We start from the raw sequence: 20,203 nt of genomic DNA, 5'->3' as shown, positions 1-20,203 counted from the left end.
ATTTGACTACCCGATAAGCATAAGCTTATCCAGTAGTCGAGTGGAGTATTGACTACTTGCTCTCCCCCCGCCCCTTGGTGCCTCTGTGAGAAGCAGCAAGGGGGAGGAGGGAACAGGAGCTGGTGATGGGGGGAGCTGGCTTAAAAAGCTGGTTCTCCTAGCACTGCCACATGTGCCTCTCTCGCTCCAGCAGCAGCCCCTGTTCCTGGCGGACTGCAAACAGAGGCTGCTAGACTCGGCATGAGCCCGGCAGCTCTTACTACATTTAAAATGCAGAGTTGCAGTGCAAGTGGCTCCTGGAGTTGGCACATGCTGGGACTTCTCAGTCCAGGCTTGAGGTGGCTCCTGGAGCTATCGTCTTGACTACATGATTAGCCAGATAACCACAGTTTAACGTCCTTAATTTACCCCAGTGTAAAATGTTACTTTTTGACCACAGAAGGTGCATAGCAGTAGAGAATCAGGCCCCAAAAATGCTGTATGGTAGCTAAGTATGATTTCTCTTATTGGAGATGAGAGAAAAATGTGTCTAATTGCATTTTCTTCTTAAGGAGGCAATGCAGAATCAGGTAAACACGAATCCAGAGAGATCAAATCCTGTCACAAATACAGTGACTGTTGCCTCACCATTTATCCTTGCATCAGGGGAAGTTCTCAATCTTGCTAGTTTTGTTTCTTCAGCAAACACCAAACCAACCTCAGGTAAGAGTCTGTGAACATGTAGGAGAAAAATGTTTCTTCAAAATATTTCTGGTTTAAGGTTTTTAGAGAGGTGGGTACCTCAGTTCAGTCTTCTGAATTGTAGAAGGCAGAAGTTCCAAGTTGGTAGAGAGAGATTTTTAAAACCTAATGCAATGCACCAGAATACCTGCCCTGTCAAATATATATGCTTTATCTGAAAAGATAATGAGCTAGAATTTCATGTGGCATAAAAAGGGTTGTTCTACTGAGTCAGTGGAGAGCTTTGCTATTTTCACTATTTCACTATTATTTATAAGCAATAAAATAAAACCTTCATAACTTGGGAAATGTAAAGGATTCAAGTTACAATGCACTGACCATTCCATTGGTAAAATAATTTGAGTAGGTACCTAATTTCTACGTACCCATTTGGTACCTATGTCCTAAATTTGTGAAGGACTCATTTAGTGTTCTGTTTTATTATTTATTAACTGGAAGAGCACAGTGAGTTATCTTGTGTATCTGAATGTCAAATCAGGAAGCAGATGGAAAATCACTGTAGTGAATGTATCTTGGGTGTGCAGGTTTCTCAAACTTATTTTTTCTTAGCAAATAGGATAGAGATGATAAAAACGAGAGAGCAAGTTATTACCATAAATTTTGTCTGGGGAAAAAAAAATCATTTAAGGCTGACCATAAATTCTTTCCTTATGTGAGACTTTATAACATATTGTGTTTGTTGTATTTGGGAAGTCCAAACTACTGTTTTTTTTCAGTCTTAAGGAGGCTTCTAAATACAAGGTTTATGAAGCAAGTTGAGGGCCTGACCCTGCAAACACTTCTGCATGTGAGTAATTTTTTAAATTAATGGGACTGTTCACATGCATGAGTGTTTGCTGTAGTTGACTGGAGCAGTGTTACAAATGTGGATGTTTCCTATTTTCAGTTCTAAGATCTCAGTGCTGCAATCAGATTGATAAAAGCAGCACCCTAAACCTGTGTGTGTCCCCACTGACTTCAGTGAGACTCTGAACTTACTTTGAGTAGGAACTTTCCATGTGATTTTTTTTTTTCTATAATAAACTGATAAATTCTGCAATTAACCCTCTCTCCAAACTTGAGGATCAACAGGAATATTTCTGTTCAGTACTTACATGGATAATGACACAACTTTCCTTAAAACTTCTTAAAACATGGCATTGCTGCAAATATCTGGTTAATGTTAAAAATATGAAAAGTCCTGCATGTTTTTTCCCATTTTGTTCTTTTTGGGTGCCAAACTGAAAAACTTTATTTCCATTAATAGTCCTTCCTGGTCTATTTTGGGGATAATGGTTTGCTGACCCCCGTGTTATTGGTTTTTCCCTTATTTGCCCACAAGAGGGCATTAGAGACTGTATTTCAGACATAGCAAGTAGTTTAACTTTTTTTTATCAGTGAAGACACTTTTTGTACCACTTCTTGCTTGCAGATGATTGTTTATTTAAAATTAGAAACTCCTTAATGAGGACAAATGTCTGTACTTGACTGAAGAAATTTTGTTCAGAAGTAACAAAGTTGTATGTTTATGAAAATGGCATATTGAATATACCAATTTTGTCTCGGGGGGGAACCATGGTAAGTCTGCAACTAAATACAGCGAGCAGTCCTGTGGCTTGTTAGAGACTAACAAATATGTTAGGTCATGAACTTTCATGGATAAAACCACTTCATCAGATGAATTGGAGTGGAAATTACAGAATCCAGGGTATATACAGCTGCAAAAGCAGTTACCTGTCAACTGTAGGATCAGTGTTAATGAAGCTAATTAAGTTAGGCTGGATTTGTCCCCTGTGTAGCATTTGATATGCAAATGTAAATTTCAAAGGTAGGGGAAATTGCCTGTATAGTGCATTAATCAGTTAATATCTTTATTCAAATCCCAAGCTGGCAGTATCAAACTTGTAAATGAACTCCAATTCAGCTGTCTCCCTCTGTACTTGAATAATAAAATTCCTTTGTAGAAGAATGGCTACTTTTAAATCCATTATTGCATGTCCAAGCAGGTTAAAATACTAATTTTGGTATCACTTAGGTTTCTTTTTTTCTTGTTCTGTTAGTACTGTCTTCAAGTGAAATGGACTGCTGTGGTCAGTTGAGGAACGAAGCTTCTTGCACTGGAATTGGGATGATTTTTGTTCCTTGCACAGAGCAAAATCTGCAGTCCAAACATCTTGATATGCTGACTCTCTCATAGTCTACACCATTTTCTTTGTTGCATTTTAACTGACTGGTGTATTTTGTGAAGCTGGTTTTCAAACAATATGTTGAAATTGCTAAATAGTTATAATAGACTGATTTAGCTTTCAAGTAAAAGCTTTGATTGTTGATTTGTAACAAACAAAACATATATTTTCTAAAAAGCAGTGCTGAATGGAGTCCGTACTTAGGCAAAATTTAATACTAAAAGAATTTGGGTTGTATAGTTAGCTTATTCCGACTAGGGATGTGAAGGACTAGCTGACTAGTTGACTATTCAGTAAGCAAATGCTTATCGGATAGTTGACTAGTTGCTCTTCCCCCCCCCCTTGTTCTGAGGCAGCAATGTGGGGGAAGAAGGAGGTGCCAGATGCCGGGCTCCACGCAGCACTGCCCCTTTGAAATGCCGCATGCAGCCCAGGGCCAGCTGGGTGACCTACTTGAAAGGTGGAAGCGCTCTATCAACTAATTGAATAGTCAATGCAAAATGCATCAACTATTTGATTAGTCAGTCGATACTTAACATCCTTAATGCCTACAGACTTTTAAAAATATTATTTTGCCGTTTGCAATGCTGTAATTGAAATTAATGTAATACTGCAAAATCAGGTTTTGCACATACAGCTTTTGCATAATGGTAATTATATTCAGCCTGTGTAATCAGACTTCATCTCTTCTGTGCTGGTAAGGCCCTGTATTTTGATCATGTGTGGTTTTAAACATATTAGAACATAAGCATGGCCAGACCAAAGATTCATCTAGCCCATTCTCCTGTCTTCCAACAGTGGCCTATGCCAGATGCCCCAGCGGCAGGGAATCATCAAATAATCCATCTTCTGTCACCCATTCCCAGCCTCTGTCAGAGGCTGGGAATGGGACACCATTCCTACCCATTCTGGCTAATAGCTATGGACCTAACCTCCATTAATTTTCTAGTTTTTTCTTGAACCCTGTTAATGTCCTGGTCTTCAAAACCTCTTCTGGTAAGGAATTCCACAGGCCAACCATGTGCGGTGTGAAGAAAAACTTCCTTTTATTTCTTTTAAACCTGCTACCTATTAATTTACTTTGGTAACCCCTAGTTCTTATGTTATGGGAACACGTAAGTAACTTTTCCTTATTCACTTTTTCCACCCCAGTCATGATTTTATAGACCTCTATCATATCCCCCCTTAGTCTTCTCTTTTCTAGGCTGTAAAGTTCCAGTCTTTTTTAATTTCTCTTCATATGGCACCTGTTCCAAACCCCTAATAATTTTTGTTGACCTTTTCTGAAGCTTTTCCAATGCCAGTATATCTTTTTTTGAGATGAGGCGACCACATCTGTACGCAGTATTCAAAATCTGGGCATACCATGATTTTATATAGAGGCAATAAGATGTTTTATATCTTATTCACTATCCCTTTTTGAATGATTCCTAACATTGTTTGTGCTTTTGACTGCCATTGCACACTGAGTGGATGTTTTCAGAGAACTATCCACAATGACTCCAAGATCTCTCTTGATTAGTTATAGCTAAATAAGTCCTCATATTGTATGAATAATTCAGATTATTTTTTCCAATGTGCATTACTTTACATTTATCAGCATTAAATTTCATTTGCCATTTTGTTCCTCAATCACTTAGTTTGGTGAGATCTTTTTGAAGCTCTTCAGTCTGCTTTGATCTTAATTGTCTTGAGCGGTTTAGTATCACCTACAAATTTTGCCACCTCACTGTTTACCCCTTTCCCCAGATCATTTATAAATAGACTGAGTAGGATTGGTCCCAGTACTGACTCTTGGGGGACACCACTAGTTACCGCTCTCCATTTTGAAAACTTACCATTTATTCCTACCCTTTGTTTCCTGTCTTTAACCAGTTATCAATCCATGAAAGGATCTTCCCTCTTATCCCATGATAACTTACTTTACTTAAGAGCCTTTGGTGAGGGACCTTGTCAAAGGCTTTCTGAAAATCTAAGTACACTATATCTTCCGGATCCTTGTCCACATGTTTGTTGACCCCGTCAAAGAACTGTAAAAGATTAGTAAGGCATGGTTTCCCTTTACAGAAACCATGTTGACATTTTCCCATCAAATTATGTTCATCTGTGTGTCTGACAATTTTATTCTTTACTGTGGTTTCAACTAATTTGCCCGGTACTGACGTTAGACTTACGGGTCTGTAATTGTCAGGATCATTTCTAGAGCCCTTTTAAAATATTGGCATCACATTAGCTGTCTTCCAGTCATTAGGTACAAAAGCTGATTTAAAGAATAGGTTACAAACTACAGTTAATAGTTCCTCAATTTCACATTTGAGTTCTTTCATATCTCCTGGGTGAATGCCATCTGGTCCCTGTGACTGTCACATGGGACATTGTTCACATCTGTTCAGAATGAAAGCTATGTGTGGCGCCAAAATCTGGTTTTGGTAGTCCAGTGGATTACCATCTGGCCTCTTTGTAGGTGGTCTTTGTGACAATGCCCGAGTAAGACCTCTTAGCTTGCATCAGTTTATTTAGTTCCTTTGCATTGCTTCTAATTACATTTATTTTTAAATTCAGTAAAATGAACATTAAATATAAGATACTTATTTCAGCCAGCTTTTAAGAACAGTACATGGGACTGTTTTAGAGCTTAAAGTAGTCTGTTCAGTATAAATTATAGGCTGGAAAAATTGCTCCAGTAGGGCAATAGTTTTTTGGCAACCCTTCTTTGCTTGAACAGCTTTTAATAAAGTTATGATAATATGGTATCATACTTATACTTCATATCTCCTTCCCTTGCTTTCATTTCCCCAAAACAGGTGATTCCCATGTATCTACAGTGCAGTTTTCAAACTCAACAACCTCTGTGCTTGCCACACTTGCAGCCCTCGCTGAAGCATCTGCTCCCCTTTCCAATTCAAATAGAACTACAGGTAGGTAAAATGAATCTGGCATTGACATCAATGTATTTAATCCCTAGTGCATAATTTGCAAGGAATCGTAAGGAAATTAGGTTACTTAAATCCTTTTTACAAACTATACTTGAATTCATTCAGCATAACTCAAGAGAGTTGCTAAATTATATGATATTTGGCAGTAGTTAAAAGACTGATGGATTAATCTGTTATCCTAGTTCATACATATTTCTATAGACTATAGTTGCTGCTTTGAATGAAGTACCAAAGTGTGTGGTTTTTTATATACTATCCACTCTATCCTGTTTTGAGCTGGATACTGTTATAATTGTTCTGCCGAACTGTCTGTTATAAACAGAAAAGAACACAGCCTGTATCTCTGTCAGAAGCTCTTTATTAAACAAATGTGGTATTTTTTTATTCCAGTTTTATGGAACAGATTGTTTGAAATGTTTTTATTGCAGGCTTGATATTTGTTATGTTCCTCCTGATTTTACAAACATCATGTTTTTACAAATAAAGTATTTGGATGTCTTGAGACATTGATAACATTTGGGTTCTTTTATGCATACCATAGAAGTTTAATTTTCTGAACATCGGTATTACAAACAGCCAGTTACATGAGCCACTTTTTTCCTGACAGTGGGAGGTGGAGAAGAGTCACATAGTAAAAGTGGTGTTTATGTTCCAATGCTATCATTATATGGGAAATTGCTTTGCAGTGGTTTTGAAATACAAGAAGAAAATAATTCATGACACCAAACTGCAACATATGCACTATACCTGCTTTAATTGAGATGTTCATAAAATTTAACTTCCTTATTTTATGAACTCCACAATCCCCAATTGGTTTGTAAATGGGGTTCTGCAGTACTTTATTCTGAAATACTGAGTTTTATGGTTGTAATTCTCAGCCTGTTTACCATTGTCGTCCACATCTACAGCTCTGTATTATGTGGGCTATATCCACAAAATATATATACCACCTACATGGGCCACAGCTGTGTGCTGATTGAGTCTTTGGTTGAGCACCATTGCTTTATTGTATATTTACAATGTGCAGAGTAGAAACCAACAGTTGATGTTAAAATGATCAAGTCGTCCATCTTTTTAAATATAGCCTTACGTAATCTTTTTTAACCTTTAAACACTTTTCCCCAAGAGATGGAGTACTTTTTATTATATTAGTTTTATTTGTATTTGTGAATGCTGGTGCTTTAAATTCATCTAAGTATTTGAAGATAATTATTTTTTACCATTGAAAAGCTGCTGTGGTTGTATTGGTATTGTGTTCACTTTAGAATTCAACATTTTCAGATGCTTCAGTGTTTGGAGTTCTTGTGCAGTAAACATGGCCTTATTTACGCCAAGCCTAATAGCTTTTTCTTAAAAAAATATAACTTGGGAGTTTTTGCTCTGCTTTTTCCAGCTAACACAGAAGAAATAGTGGAAGCAAATTGTGTAGATTCTGCCATACAACAGGTGGTTGGCAGTGGAGGTCAACGAGTCATTACGATAGTAACAGATGGCGTTCCACTGGGCAGTCTCCAGACAACCATTCCTACTAGTGGTATCAGTCAGCCGTTTATAGTGACCATGCAAGATGGACAGCAAGGTAAGAAGCTGCTCAGCTTAGAACACAGTAAGCCAGTTTTAGACCTTCCTAAAGAAGAATTTAAAAAAGGTATGGCAGATGCATAAACATAGATTCAGGTCTGTGAATCTAGGAAACTAGGCATGGTGGAAAGTAAAGGAAAAATGAAGCCACTGCTTGTAGTGTGCTGTTATAAACGTCTACCTTCTGAGTAAGCTCTATAAACCTCAATTCTCCTCTTGATTCTTTTATGACTGAGGCTAGTTACAAAATCCTTCTGATTGAACACAGATACATACTAGGGATGTTAAATATCAGTTAATTGAATAGTTGATTAACCTCATGAATTTTTACCAGTTAGTCAACTACTCTATGGGCAGTCCCTGTCTGTGGGGAAGGGTCTGAGCTCCCAGACCCGGCACAAACCGGAACTGAGCCGGTCTGCCTGCCTGCCTGGATCCTAATACTCTTTAAATGCAGAGCCGCAGTGTGGGTAGGTCCAGGACCCAGTGCAAGCCAGGACTGAGCTGGGCTGCTGGCCAGCCTGCTAAAAAATTTACTGGCAAGGGGTAGGGGGGAAATGTGTGTAGTCTACAGCATTAACCTATAAGCTTTTGCTTATTCGTTAATCGACTACACTATTACATTCCTAATACAGACAGTGCTACATTTTTATACTAATATTAATAGTTGAATTAAAATGAGTGAAACAAGTATAATGATAAATATTTGCCATTGTTAAATTCTGTTAGGCTGTCTGGTGCTTTCCTACCAGGTTTGTCTCCTACTGTTGTCTCCTACTATATAAATGTTTATATCCTCTCCATTCTGGACTTAAGTGACTCAACCAATTATGCTTCTATCAAGGTCCCTTGGGTGATTATTTCAGAGTCTAAATAGAATTAGGTGTTAAGACATTTTACTTGATTGTCAGGTTAAATATATCTTTTCATCCCATTACCCGAGACCATTCTATTTGGTTAGTTTCACAAACCAAATGTGCATGATATTTGGTAAAACAAGTCAAAAATCCCAAGCACTTGCATGCTGATTTTTTTTTAACTTATCTGAGGAATGTAATATATAGGCTATGTATATTAGCTGTGATCCAGTTAACTTGCTATATTGGGTTGGGGAATATTTTTTGCGACAGGGACTGCTGACCCACAGAAAAATCAGTTAGGGGCTGCACACAAGTGATAAGTGGGGGGAACAATAAACCCTCACTGTAGCTCCTGAATGAGAAGACGACACTTCCCACATTCCCCTTGAGCACCAGAGCCTAGGGGTGCCCAGCCTAGTAGATTTTTGTGCGCTTCAGCCCCACGGGAGGCAGCAGGGGCCAGCACAGGTACCACAATGTTGGGAGGATGATTCTTGAGCCTTGGGGGCCAGATCCAGTCAAGTTGAGGGCTGCATCTGGCCCCCGGGCCTGAGGTTCCCCATCCCAGTGCTATATGGATGCTTGGGTATTTGATACCTCATATTATCCTTTTTTGCTAATGAGTAATGCATAGCTTTATAGTTAGAGCCCTGCATGGATACAATATTTATATCCAATTCAGCAAAAATGAGCTGCAGACATCCACACATTTGTAGGGTTCTAGATACAAAATTTGTATCCATATCTGCAAAAAAAACACTGTAGATAAGTGGATATCCATTAATTTACAGGGCTCTATTTATAATGGTCTCATGCAACACACATGCAAATGTATAGGTTGTTTAGAGATGGGCCTATTAATCATAATTAATTACTTATTTTAATTTCACTTCTGTTTGCAAACAGTCTATTAACGGAAAGCAGTTTTTCTCAGATTTACTATTCAGAATTATTTTCCAGATATTTTCACACAATTATTGATCTGTAGCTTCTTCTGTCAGTGTTCCTAATTAGAACTCTTTTTTGATAGAACACAATAGTCCATATATGTTTCTGATTGGATGAAATGTTACATATCCGGTTCCATGTACAAAAATTTGTTTATAATGTATTTGTCCTCTGGAATATTCATGAAACATAATCCATGACTTGATAAGAAGCTGTGCATCCCATCAGTGGATTTTAGGAATTTCTGATTGTTTTCCACCACTTCTGTGCAGAATATTACTCTGAAATCAACGTGTGAGGAAAATATCTGTGTGGATTTCTGTAACAAAAGTAACTGTAATCCATATTCATTTCCTTCATTTAATATTCCTTGACTTGTAGTTCTAACTGTACCTGCTGGTCAGGTTGCAGAAGAGACAGTTATTGAAGAAGAAGATGGTGATATAGAAGAGGAAGAACCTCCACCAGCGAAGAAGCAAAAAGTTGACCAAAATTTAAATGATTTGGAGGAAAACAAGGTAAAAGTTCCTGTGTGTAATTTTCATAGAAAATGGGTGCAGTCTAAACTATCAGTGTCCACTGAACGGAGAGTGGTGAGTTTCAGGTATATTTAAATAACTCGCTATAGATGATGTGGCCTTAAATGATCATGTCTTTATAGTCAGACTTTTCAGAAATGCCAATGTTTCTCATTCTTTCTGCTCAATCTACATGATCAGTAACTAACACGCAATACCTTAATACCGCTTACCTCTTATGCAGTGTTCTTCAGTAGATCTCAGATGCTTTACAGAGAACATGAGTATCATTGTCACCATTTACAGAGGGAGAATCAAAGGCACAGAAGGGAGAAATGACTGCCTATTGTCACCCAGCAGGCCAATGGCAGAGCAGAGAATAAGAACTCAAGTCTTCTCATGCCGGTACTCTGCCCACTGAACCCAAGGGGCAGGAGAGTTAGCAATTGAGTTTCTGGTGGTAGAAAGAAGATTCTCTTTCAAATGGCTCTGTGTAATTTTCTAAAACTACAGTAATAACAGACCCATTATGGGACTGACCTCTCCACATTCCAACTGCTGTTTTTAAACAAACTCAGATAACTTATCCAGCACGTTTCGTTTGGAAGGATATATGCTTTTGCATGCACCTTTTGATTTTTAAGGGCCACCAGGTGCTGTGAAGTTTTTTTTTAGTCTATTTCTCCAACCCTCTCCCCAGTTGCCAACACTGTTGCTTTTGCATCTGGGCTATTAAAAAAATGGCAACACTCCAAATCTATTTTTATGGAGTCACTTATAGAGAACTGCCCCCATCTTACCTTGCTAAAAAGACCAGCAGTCAATTTCTGCATTAACATACATGCTGAGCAACTTCATTTTGCTTAAAACATAGATAAATCTCAAAGCCCTGGTCTATGGTACAAGTTCAAATTTACAAGCAGTGCACCACGGAATTCAAAATGTGTACTCCTGCTTTTCACGAGTAATGCTAATTCTAAAATAGTAATTTTGAAATAACATTCGTTTGGATGCTTTGGTGCCACTAATTCAAACTAGTTGGTCTCAAGGAGGCCTCCTGCAGCTCCCCAGAGTGCATCTTGGAGCTCTAAGTCCAAGGTAGCGTGTTCACATTAACAGAGACTGCCTCAGACTAATTTCAATGCTTCCCTGTAGTGAGGAGACACTCTCGTTCAAATTTGTTAAATTGTGAGTTCTTAAGTCTAATTTGGTAATTTCGATATAGTTTCCTAGTGTAGACATGGCCTAACAGAGCTGGGTTGTATCAATGAGTAGAGGCAAAAGGCTTCGTAGCCCTATGCCCTGAGGCATCTGTTATGTCTCGATGTGCTTGATCTGTCCTTTTTTTAACCTGCATCTAGTTATTGTCTATAACTGCTTGCATCCAAAATACAGGAACTCATTTGGGCATTAGTCAGAGACTATCTTGTCTTGTAGGACGATAATGAAAGGGAAATGTTACAGCAGCAGTTGCATGAAGCGAACCGAAAGGCGCAAGAATATCGCAGCCAGCTAATGCAGAAAGAACAAGAAGCAGAGCAATACCGGCTAAAGCTTGAAGCCATGGCAAGACAGCAGCCCAATGGTGCTGAGCTTACAGTGGTCGAAGAGGTTGCTGAGGTGGATGCAGTTGTGATATCGTCAGAGGAAACGGAAAGGTCTGCAGCCTCAGTAGTGGAAACAGCGCAGCCTACTGACATTGTTGTGGAAACTGTGACATTGTAACATGGGGATTATCAACTCCGTTTTTAAAAGAAAAAAAAACCCTTATTTTAAAGGAGGTGCTGTTGACAAGCAACATTGTGAGCTAAGGGGTTTATTGAAGACCCTCCATGCAACTGGAATATTGAAGAACTGAACTGCTTGTGTGGTCCCATTCAGAGAGATGAAATCTCTTCTGCAACTCATAACATTAATTTTCTTTGAACACAAACCCAAAGGTGCTTTTATAGTTTGGTGTTGAGAGAGAGAGAGAGAGAGAGGTATATTTTTTAAAGAATCTTAATACATTTAGCCAGCAAGTGGCCTACAAACCTATTTTATGACATAGGCCTATGATGTGGGAAGAAAAAGGGTGGGTGGGGAAAGAAGTACCTCATTGCCAAAGTAGCTGGTAGTAGCACTCAGCTGCCCTGAATTTACTGCACTGAAAACACATTTTATGCAATGACATATTTGCACCCTGTTTGTAGTCATCAGATTGGAAACCACAATTTGGAATCTCAAACAAATAATTTGTTTGGGGATACAAACTTTTCATTAAAGCTGGCTTTTATTGGAAAGCGAACGTTGCTGAGATGAAAACACTATTGACGGCATCTTCCAATACCCTTTGAGAGAAGGCAGAAGAAAATGGCTTGGTCTTTGCAGATGAGACATTTCTTTCAAAATGAATCCAAAATACAATACTCCTTCAAGAACAAACCACAGACTAAGATTGCATAAGCTTTAAGATTCAAGCAATTTGAAGTATCAGGGAATATTAAAACTGCCTTTTAGGTCTCTCTTTTTCCAAAAGGAAGAAAAGAGCTATCTACATTTTGAACCCTTTAGTACCTAACATGATACCAGGTAAAAATTAGACCCTTCAGGTTTTTGAAACATGGTCAGGTTTTTTAGCATTTTTGTGCTAATACAGTAGCATCAACTCTGCTTACATATGCAAAATAAAATATAAAGTTGTTTTATAGACAGTCGGGGAGGTTAATATGTTTGTCTCTGTTTGGGAAGTGGGTAGGCATCTCACATCATTACTAATCAAAATTGTCTATTTAAAATATGCTAAAATGGTTTGGTTTTTTTAAACAAGTGACTGAACTTACTATTAAACGTTTATGGGTATCTTTCTTTACTATTGCTTGCAGACCCATAGAGTAAAGAAGTTATATGTGTTGCCTGTTGCAGGCTGGGGGATTGTATTTTAAAATGAGTGAAATGTATCACATGCAGAACTGTCTTTTCAGTTACAGGACAGATGCAAAATTATTGGAAGTGCTGTGAGTAGCTGTGGGAAGTATTATTTGTCTTAATTAATGATGATGAGTAAAACAAATTTAAATTGAAAAACTGAATAGAATGTAGCCTGACCAGTTTCCTATAGAGTTTTAAAAAGTTTAAATCACTTCTAGCTTAAACTGACATGCTGCAGAAACTCTTACTGCTTTCTTGACAAGTTTGAAAAATCTGCCTTCCTTTTCTAAGGCAAGTATCATTAAATTCATGGTTTCAGTTTGCATAATGTAGTGTCTCCTACATACTTCCATGCTTATGTTATGCTATTGTGAGGACTGGCAGTATTCATGGTAGTTATTTAATTTCATGGTTGCAAAGGTCTGCCTTATGGTGTTTCTCTTATTTCCTATGGTGTGTCCCGATAATATGGTTTTGTGTAGATACAGGTACCTCTTTCATGACATTTCTTTTAAAACAGACATACCCATGTTAGAACATCTGAGATGAGTGACATAGAGAGATGCTTTGATCCGCAAAGTTACTAACTTCTGGAGCCCTGAACTGTAATCCTGGGCATGGTCACAGATAAAGATGTGTAGGCTTCTGTGTAGAGAAGACTGATTCACATCAGGAAAACATGGCCTATGTTAGACTGCTCAAGAATTATTTCAAATTGGTAGCAGTGATGTTGCAGGTCATATCCTGGGAGGAGCCATGTTAAGCCTATTTGAATCAGGTTTTGCTTTGTGCAGTGCTGCTGTTCTTTCATACTCATGAGCATGAGATAAGTGTACGTTTCTTTAAAATGTAACTTCAGCCTATCTTAACAGCTCGAATTCTTAAGTCTAAAGTATTTACGTCCATGTGCACCCAAACATTTGATCTGTTTTTCTGCTAAAAATGAATTGCCTCTGCTCGTTCAACAAATGTGAGATGCTTCAGTCTCAAACATGAATTATGTTTGACTATGCATTATGGCCTAAAAGCTCTATCTGTACATATAGTGCTAGAGTCTTCCATTACACCCTCATTGGATTGAATGTTTGAAATAGAGCAGAATTTGGTAAACATCCACACTGCAGAATACATTAGCTGTTGTGATCCCTCCTTCTGGGGCATCTGGTATTGGCCACTGTCAGCAGACAGGACACTGGGCTAGATGGACCTTTGGTCTGACCCAGTATGGCCGTTCTTACATGTGTAAGTTGTATTTATTCTGTACATATGCTTACAGTGCAAAGCTTCTAGGTAGTGCAGATAGTATATTGTGCCTTTAGAAATGAAGGAAGAAAAAATATCCATTATAATGCTGGATTAATATAAAACTCAAATAGTCTAATTTGGTAGTTTTGATAGAAAAAGAATTATGACTTCTGAACAGAGATGTTGCCTGCATTAGTAGAAAAAGCATTGTTTAGTTTTCATTTGAAAGAAAGAATTGTAGAAATTAGATCTTTTCAGCTCTGTTTGGTTGAGTCCATATCCCTCTCAATATAAGACTACTATGTTTTCTGAGGTTTTGCTCAGTCTAATGCTAAATGGCACAAAATGGGGGTATCTACCAGTTGTGGAATAATTTCCTTGTTAATTTTCCATTGTCAGGGAGTTTTTCTTACTGTCTGGGCTTTTAGTTTATTTTGTGGAGTTCCCCATCCTCCCCCAAAGTGATTATTGGTTGCTGGATCATCTCTCTCTGATCAAATCTTGGCATCTGATTATGCACAGTTTCCATAGAAGCCAACGAGAGAGACTTTGGCTTTTTGTTTTGTAGATGATACGTGTCATGTAAATTTTCCTCTCTTTAGGACTTGTGGATAAAATGTGAAGGGACCCAGACATTTAGAATCAAGCGTACCGCTTTGGACAGCAACTTCAGAAAGCCAAAGAAGGGTAAAAATCTCTTTGATGAAGCCAATCACTGCTAAAATATCATTGTGACACTTGGCAATGCTCAGATTCCTTCATTGGGCACTGTACAAACACACAGAATGTAATCCCTACCCTAACTAGGGATCTAAGAAAGGACAAACCAAGTAAAGGTTGGTCAGCGATATTAAATCCAGTTAAAATATTTGTTAACATTAATGTAAATGAAATTAGATCCTTTTTGGAATGTTGCATTTCATCATACTTCAAAGCTTCTCCCTGGGACGTGTGATAAATGCAACAAATAAGAATCAAAAAGCAAGACTGAGCAAAAGAGGTGAACCCTCTCATAGCTGGATTGGGGATAGGAAATAAACTAGTTTGTAAAATGGAGGGAGGGAAATTGGAGGATGTGAGCCAAAGTCAGGGTTTGTTGAAGGGTTACACGTGTAATCTGATGGACACTTGCTGTTTGCAGAACATACAAGTCAGTGTATTCTGCCACAGTACAGAAAGATATGACAGCATCAATGTCCATGTTAGAACACAGCACACAGTGAATTCAGTGCCATTTTGACTTGTAATTTATATCCATTTTTAGGCCATAACCCTTATAAGGAGGCTGGTTGTACCATTAGTGCAGCTACACCAAAAGTAGGAAGTGTCCCATAGTCATTTAATTTAATATAGTGGGCCAGAGTCGCCCATGCTATAACCCCTGTAAATGAGTGGAGTTACCTAGATGAAGTTGGCTGTATTTTCATCACTTACTTTAGTGCAATTAAAACTTAACAGTCCATAAATTTCAGAAACATTTCCTGTTTTTTTTCTTTGAAATATTGTGCAATGTAAAGATATGCCCTAGCAATCCAGTCCAAGCTGAAATTGTGTATGTGGTGTGGATTATTTTCTTATTTTAAAACAGCTGGCTACATTTTAACAGTATTTTATTGGTTGTTTTCACCAACAGCTTTAGGAAAGACTTATGAAACTACTTTTTGTATTGTAAAAACTGCCATGGGACTTACTGGTTTTATGTATCAAAATGCATTTATTTATAAGCAGTGTAAACTATTTATAAAAGACTTTATATCTTTTCAAAAAATGTTTTGAGGAAGGCTTTAATAATGAAAATATGGAGAAACAGGACTCTTAATTATTTTACACTTTCACTATATGTCAATAAGAGAACTAGTGCTTTCTCTGAATTGGAAAATACATTCTTTCCTTTGCTTTGTTTTCTGTACATATTACAATAGTCTGTTCTGAGTTGAAATTCTTTTATACACTGTGAAATTGCATCAGAAGGGGTAATACAGAGATAAATTGATTTAGTAAAATACTTATAGGTTTAAGGGGCACTACCAAGTTGAAAATTACATTTGCCTCAAAATTGTGCCTACTATTGTTTCTTGTAAGATCCAAGATTACAATCACTGAAAAGCTAGCAAAAAAGATCTGCATTTGACAGCACTTTGTGTATAGTAATTTTCAGTGTTTCTCATGTGTCTTACTTTTGCTTAAAAGACCCATCTGTTGGGAAATGGAATGCCTGCTCCCCAACATGCATGTGTACACACGTGCTTGCATGCTCTTGCTCTCAAAAAGGTTCCTAATGTACTGTTTAAAAGTTCTGGAATTTTAAGTGTCTTTTTTTTTTTTTTTTAAAGCACACAGTATTCTGTTCATGTTTTGTGGTGTGAAAAATTCACCATCACTATGTGTTACAAGTTTTCACACCCCATGCTTGAACTAAGACTACAGCACATTATAGAAGCGCAGCATTCAAAAAGACAATTTCAAACTTGTGCATGCCTTTATCCATGGCATTTATATGATGATCACTGGCCTTTGAACAAAGAGGCACTGATATATTCTGGTTAGCACAAGGTGGGGTCAAGCTACATAGATTTTTTTTTTTTTTGTATGGGCTATTCCTAAATAAGTGGAAAAAATGTACAGATTTGTCTTGGGCCCAGATCCTGCCAACATGTATGCATATAAGTAACGTTATGCATCTGAATAGTCCCTTTGTAATTATGCCTGGGTGTTCACAGGATCAGGGCCTGTATTAGCTCATCTCCTCCAAATCCTACGGATTTTTAATTGAGCAATAAAGGATTACACAAAGTTTAAAAAGCTAAAATAAGACTTTCATCTTAGCTTGTGTGGGCAGAAAGGGAGCTGTCTGTATAAAGCACTTTAAAAAAACCCCATAATCCTCCTACACATCCTGCCTGAATTTCCAGTTTACAAGTTTGGTCTTATTTTTTATTTTTAATTTTTGAGTGGGAGAGGCAGGAGAAATTTGGGTTCAAAAGAACATTATTCAAAAGTGTAATTTTAACTTACTTGGCTTCTCCCCTTACGTATTAAGACATTTTTAGGTGACTAAACAGCACCCTAATAGAGAAGTAGTCCAGAATGGAAACAAAACATTGAGCAATTTAATGGAGCTATACCCACAGTACTTACTCAGATAAAACTCATTGTAATCCATGAGATTTGCCCGAGTTCTGACTGAAGTGATCAGGTTTCCACCTGCAATTGATTCTAATTCATATCTATTTAACATGTTTCTCATATGAGATTAACATAATCTGGTTGTAAGCGGGATAGAAAATTGTATTGTGGCTTTGTGTCTATTTCTATACTTTTGTAATATCAAATAATGATCAGTTGTTCCATTATTAAACAGTGAATTAAACATTGCAAAACTTCACCAAAGCAGAGAAGAATGTTGTGCACCCAAAAATCTCTTAAGTACTCCAGCTACAGGTTTAGAGGAGTAATACATGCCGTTCTGGTTCTGTGTGTGAACACATTTTTTATCGTAGACCAGTGTTCTTGCAGAGAGTTCTACCAGAATAGTTATTCCCCTGTAGTTATGCTGGGAAACGTCTCCATCTAGACAAAAGCCTCTACATTACATTAACATTTCAGTAAAAGACCTGCAGTGTGACCATGGCTAGTCCCTTATCAGCTGACTTAGGCTCAAACTGTAGAGCTAAAAATCACTGAGCATGTGGTCTGGCTTCCGCCTGACCCCCAAAATTGAATTTTTTTGGCTTGCAGCAGGTGCTACGAGCTCTTCAGTTGACTCAGGCTCTGAAACTTGGTGCTGTGGGATTTTTATTGCAGTATAGATGCACCCTCTGTCACTCAACAATGACCTCTTGGAGTTTTCCTTTGCTCTGCCACGGTTTAAAGAACCTGCACAAGCTGACCAATTTCCCTGCTTTATCTTGAGGCTTGCAGTTCTCTAGCAAGAACATCTCAGACTCTGCAGTCTTGCCACATCAGATCAGAATTTTAACATTCTAGGAGTTGTGTGTGTATATTTGCTATCAGGAATGGCAGAATCCTGTTTGCCACTTCATTACAAAAACTCCATTACAAATCTGATTAGCACTGTGATTAAGCATTTAAGTGCCCAGAATTGTAAAAGATTCTTAATAGCTTTATGTACAGGAAGCCTTTAGAAAACTTAAGTATTCTTTTTACATTTAGGTTAATGTTTTCAAATGTTAAATTGTAATGTGTATATCTATACATTTTTGTACTGTTTCCTAATAAAATGTCAGTCATATATATATTTGCCTTTGTGTCTTATACTCAACATAGGTCACTAATATTGTATCCACATTTGACATTTTATTCAGTATTTTGTTACTGGTATTAAAAGTCCCTTAAAATTCTCTTCCCCCAAGAATTGTATTTGCTACTCAAAGTTTAGAAACTGTTTAGTGTTGCTGTGTGCTGTCAAATCATGTTCCAGCCCAGAGGTGGCTGCTTTACTAATTACTAAAATGCAATCACAGGTCTCCACATTGACTGAAGATCATCTTATCTGAAGAAGCAGGTTTTGACCACAAAGGTGCCACAGAACTACTCACTTTTAAAAAGTTGTGTTTACCTCTGGAATGTAATCTATCCTTTATAGCTTTGTCTGTACCAGATGACTGGAAGAGAGCTAATGTGACACCAGCTTTAAAAACAAAACAAAAAGGCTCCAGAGGTGATCCCAACAATTACAGGCCTGTAATCTTAATCAGTACCAGGCACACTGGTTGAAACTATAGTAAAGCACAGACTTATTGGGTACAAGGACAATCTGGTGGGGAAGAGTGAATAAAATTTCTGTAAAGAAAAATCAGGCATAAGCTATCTTAAAATTCTCTGAGGGCCCAAGAAATGTTGAACAAGGGTGATTTCCCCCACAGGTTTGTACTAGAACCAGCATTATTCAGCATTCATAAATGTAGAGAAAGGGGTAAACAGTGATGTAAAACTTGCAGTTGACACAAAACTGCTGAGGGTAGTAATCTCCAAAGCAGACTATGAAGTGTTACAGAGGGATCTCATAAAATTGGGTGACTTTTGAATAAGAAAATAGCTGATGAAATTCAATGTTGAGAAATGAAAAGTAATGTGCATTGGAAAACATAAACCCAACTCTACATATAAAATGATTGGGTCTAAATTAGCTGTTACCATTCAAGAAATAACTTAGTCACTGTGGAGAGTTCTAGGAAAGCATCCACTCAATTAATTGTCATCAAAAAAGCAAACAATGTTGGGAATCACTAGGAATGGGATAAATAAGATGACAGAAATAACATATTGCCCCTATATAAATCCATGGTCTCTCACTCACCTAAAATAAAAATTGGAATGGGAAAATGTACAGAAGAGGGAAACCTAAATTATTAGGGGGCATGGAACAGCTTCTGTATGAAGAAAGATTAATATGATTGAGGCTTTTCAGCTTAGAAAGGAGACAACTGAGGGATATGACATAAATCCATAAAATCATAATTAGCATGGAGAAAATAAAGAAGCATTATTTACTTTGTCTCAGAAAATAAGAACTAGAAGTTACCCAATCAAATTAATAGGTGGTAGGTTCAATACAAGCCAAAGGAAGTATATCTTCATATGATGCACATTCAACCTGTGGAATGCTTTGTCAGAGAATGTTGTGAAGGTCATACCTATAAAAAGGTTCAACAAAACTAGGTAAGTTCCTGGAGGATAGGTCCACCACTGGCTATTAACTGGGATTGGCCGGGATAGTCTGAAATGTCTGTAAGCTGGGAATGGGTGACCATGGATGGATTGCTTGATGATCACTAGGTCTGTTCATTCCTTCTGGACCACTTGGCATTGGCCACTGTCAGAGAATAGCGTATTGGTATAGGATGAACCATTGGTTTGACCCACTATGCCTATTCTTACTACCAACAAAGGAGAGCCCTAACCAGCAAGGTTTGTATTTGGTGTAGCGAAAGGACTGATTTACCCCAGCTGACAAATTAGCAGTGAAAGTGTGTGGGAGAAAACCAGTAAACAGAAGCATGTGAATGAAAAATGGGAGATGGTGTTTAAAAAGCTTGTTAGATGAGGGCACAGGGTCCTGTGGGGATGGTGCCCTCTTTGTGCCCCTCCTCACTAGCTGCCTATGATGGTGGGGATTCCTAAAAATGAGACTGTACATTTCCATTGTATCCTTGGGAGCATCCATTTGTGATACAAACTCGGGTGCCCATTGGGCTCAGTCACTTCCTCCTTCCAACATCAGTTTTCATCACTATAAAAATCTACCTTGGGGAAGAACATAATCCCCAACAATCACT

At 37.8% G+C, this 20,203-nt stretch overlaps 1 protein-coding gene across 4 annotated transcripts in view; it reads left to right on the top strand.

Moving 5' to 3' along the window:
- The window catches only part of GABPB2 (GA binding protein transcription factor subunit beta 2), a 30,319-nt gene extending 12,159 nt beyond the window's left edge, over positions 1-18,160 (top strand). For all 4 annotated transcript variants that reach the window (XM_075908426.1, XM_075908424.1, XM_075908425.1 and 1 more), the window contains 5 exons: positions 552-702; positions 5,711-5,824; positions 7,236-7,421; positions 9,613-9,749; positions 11,187-18,160. In XM_075908426.1, the coding sequence (XP_075764541.1) occupies positions 552-702; positions 5,711-5,824; positions 7,236-7,421; positions 9,613-9,749; positions 11,187-11,474 (876 nt within the window). In that variant the 3' untranslated portion in view covers positions 11,475-18,160. The remainder of the gene's footprint in view (positions 1-551; positions 703-5,710; positions 5,825-7,235; positions 7,422-9,612; positions 9,750-11,186) is intronic.
- Positions 18,161-20,203: the final 2,043 nt, after the last annotated feature.

This window comes from Pelodiscus sinensis, chromosome 24, assembly GCF_049634645.1.
Source record: "Pelodiscus sinensis isolate JC-2024 chromosome 24, ASM4963464v1, whole genome shotgun sequence".
Classification (NCBI taxonomy): domain Eukaryota; kingdom Metazoa; phylum Chordata; order Testudines; family Trionychidae; genus Pelodiscus; species Pelodiscus sinensis.
The sequence above is the reverse complement of the archived record's forward strand: the minus strand, read 5'-3'. Positions and strand labels throughout refer to the sequence as shown.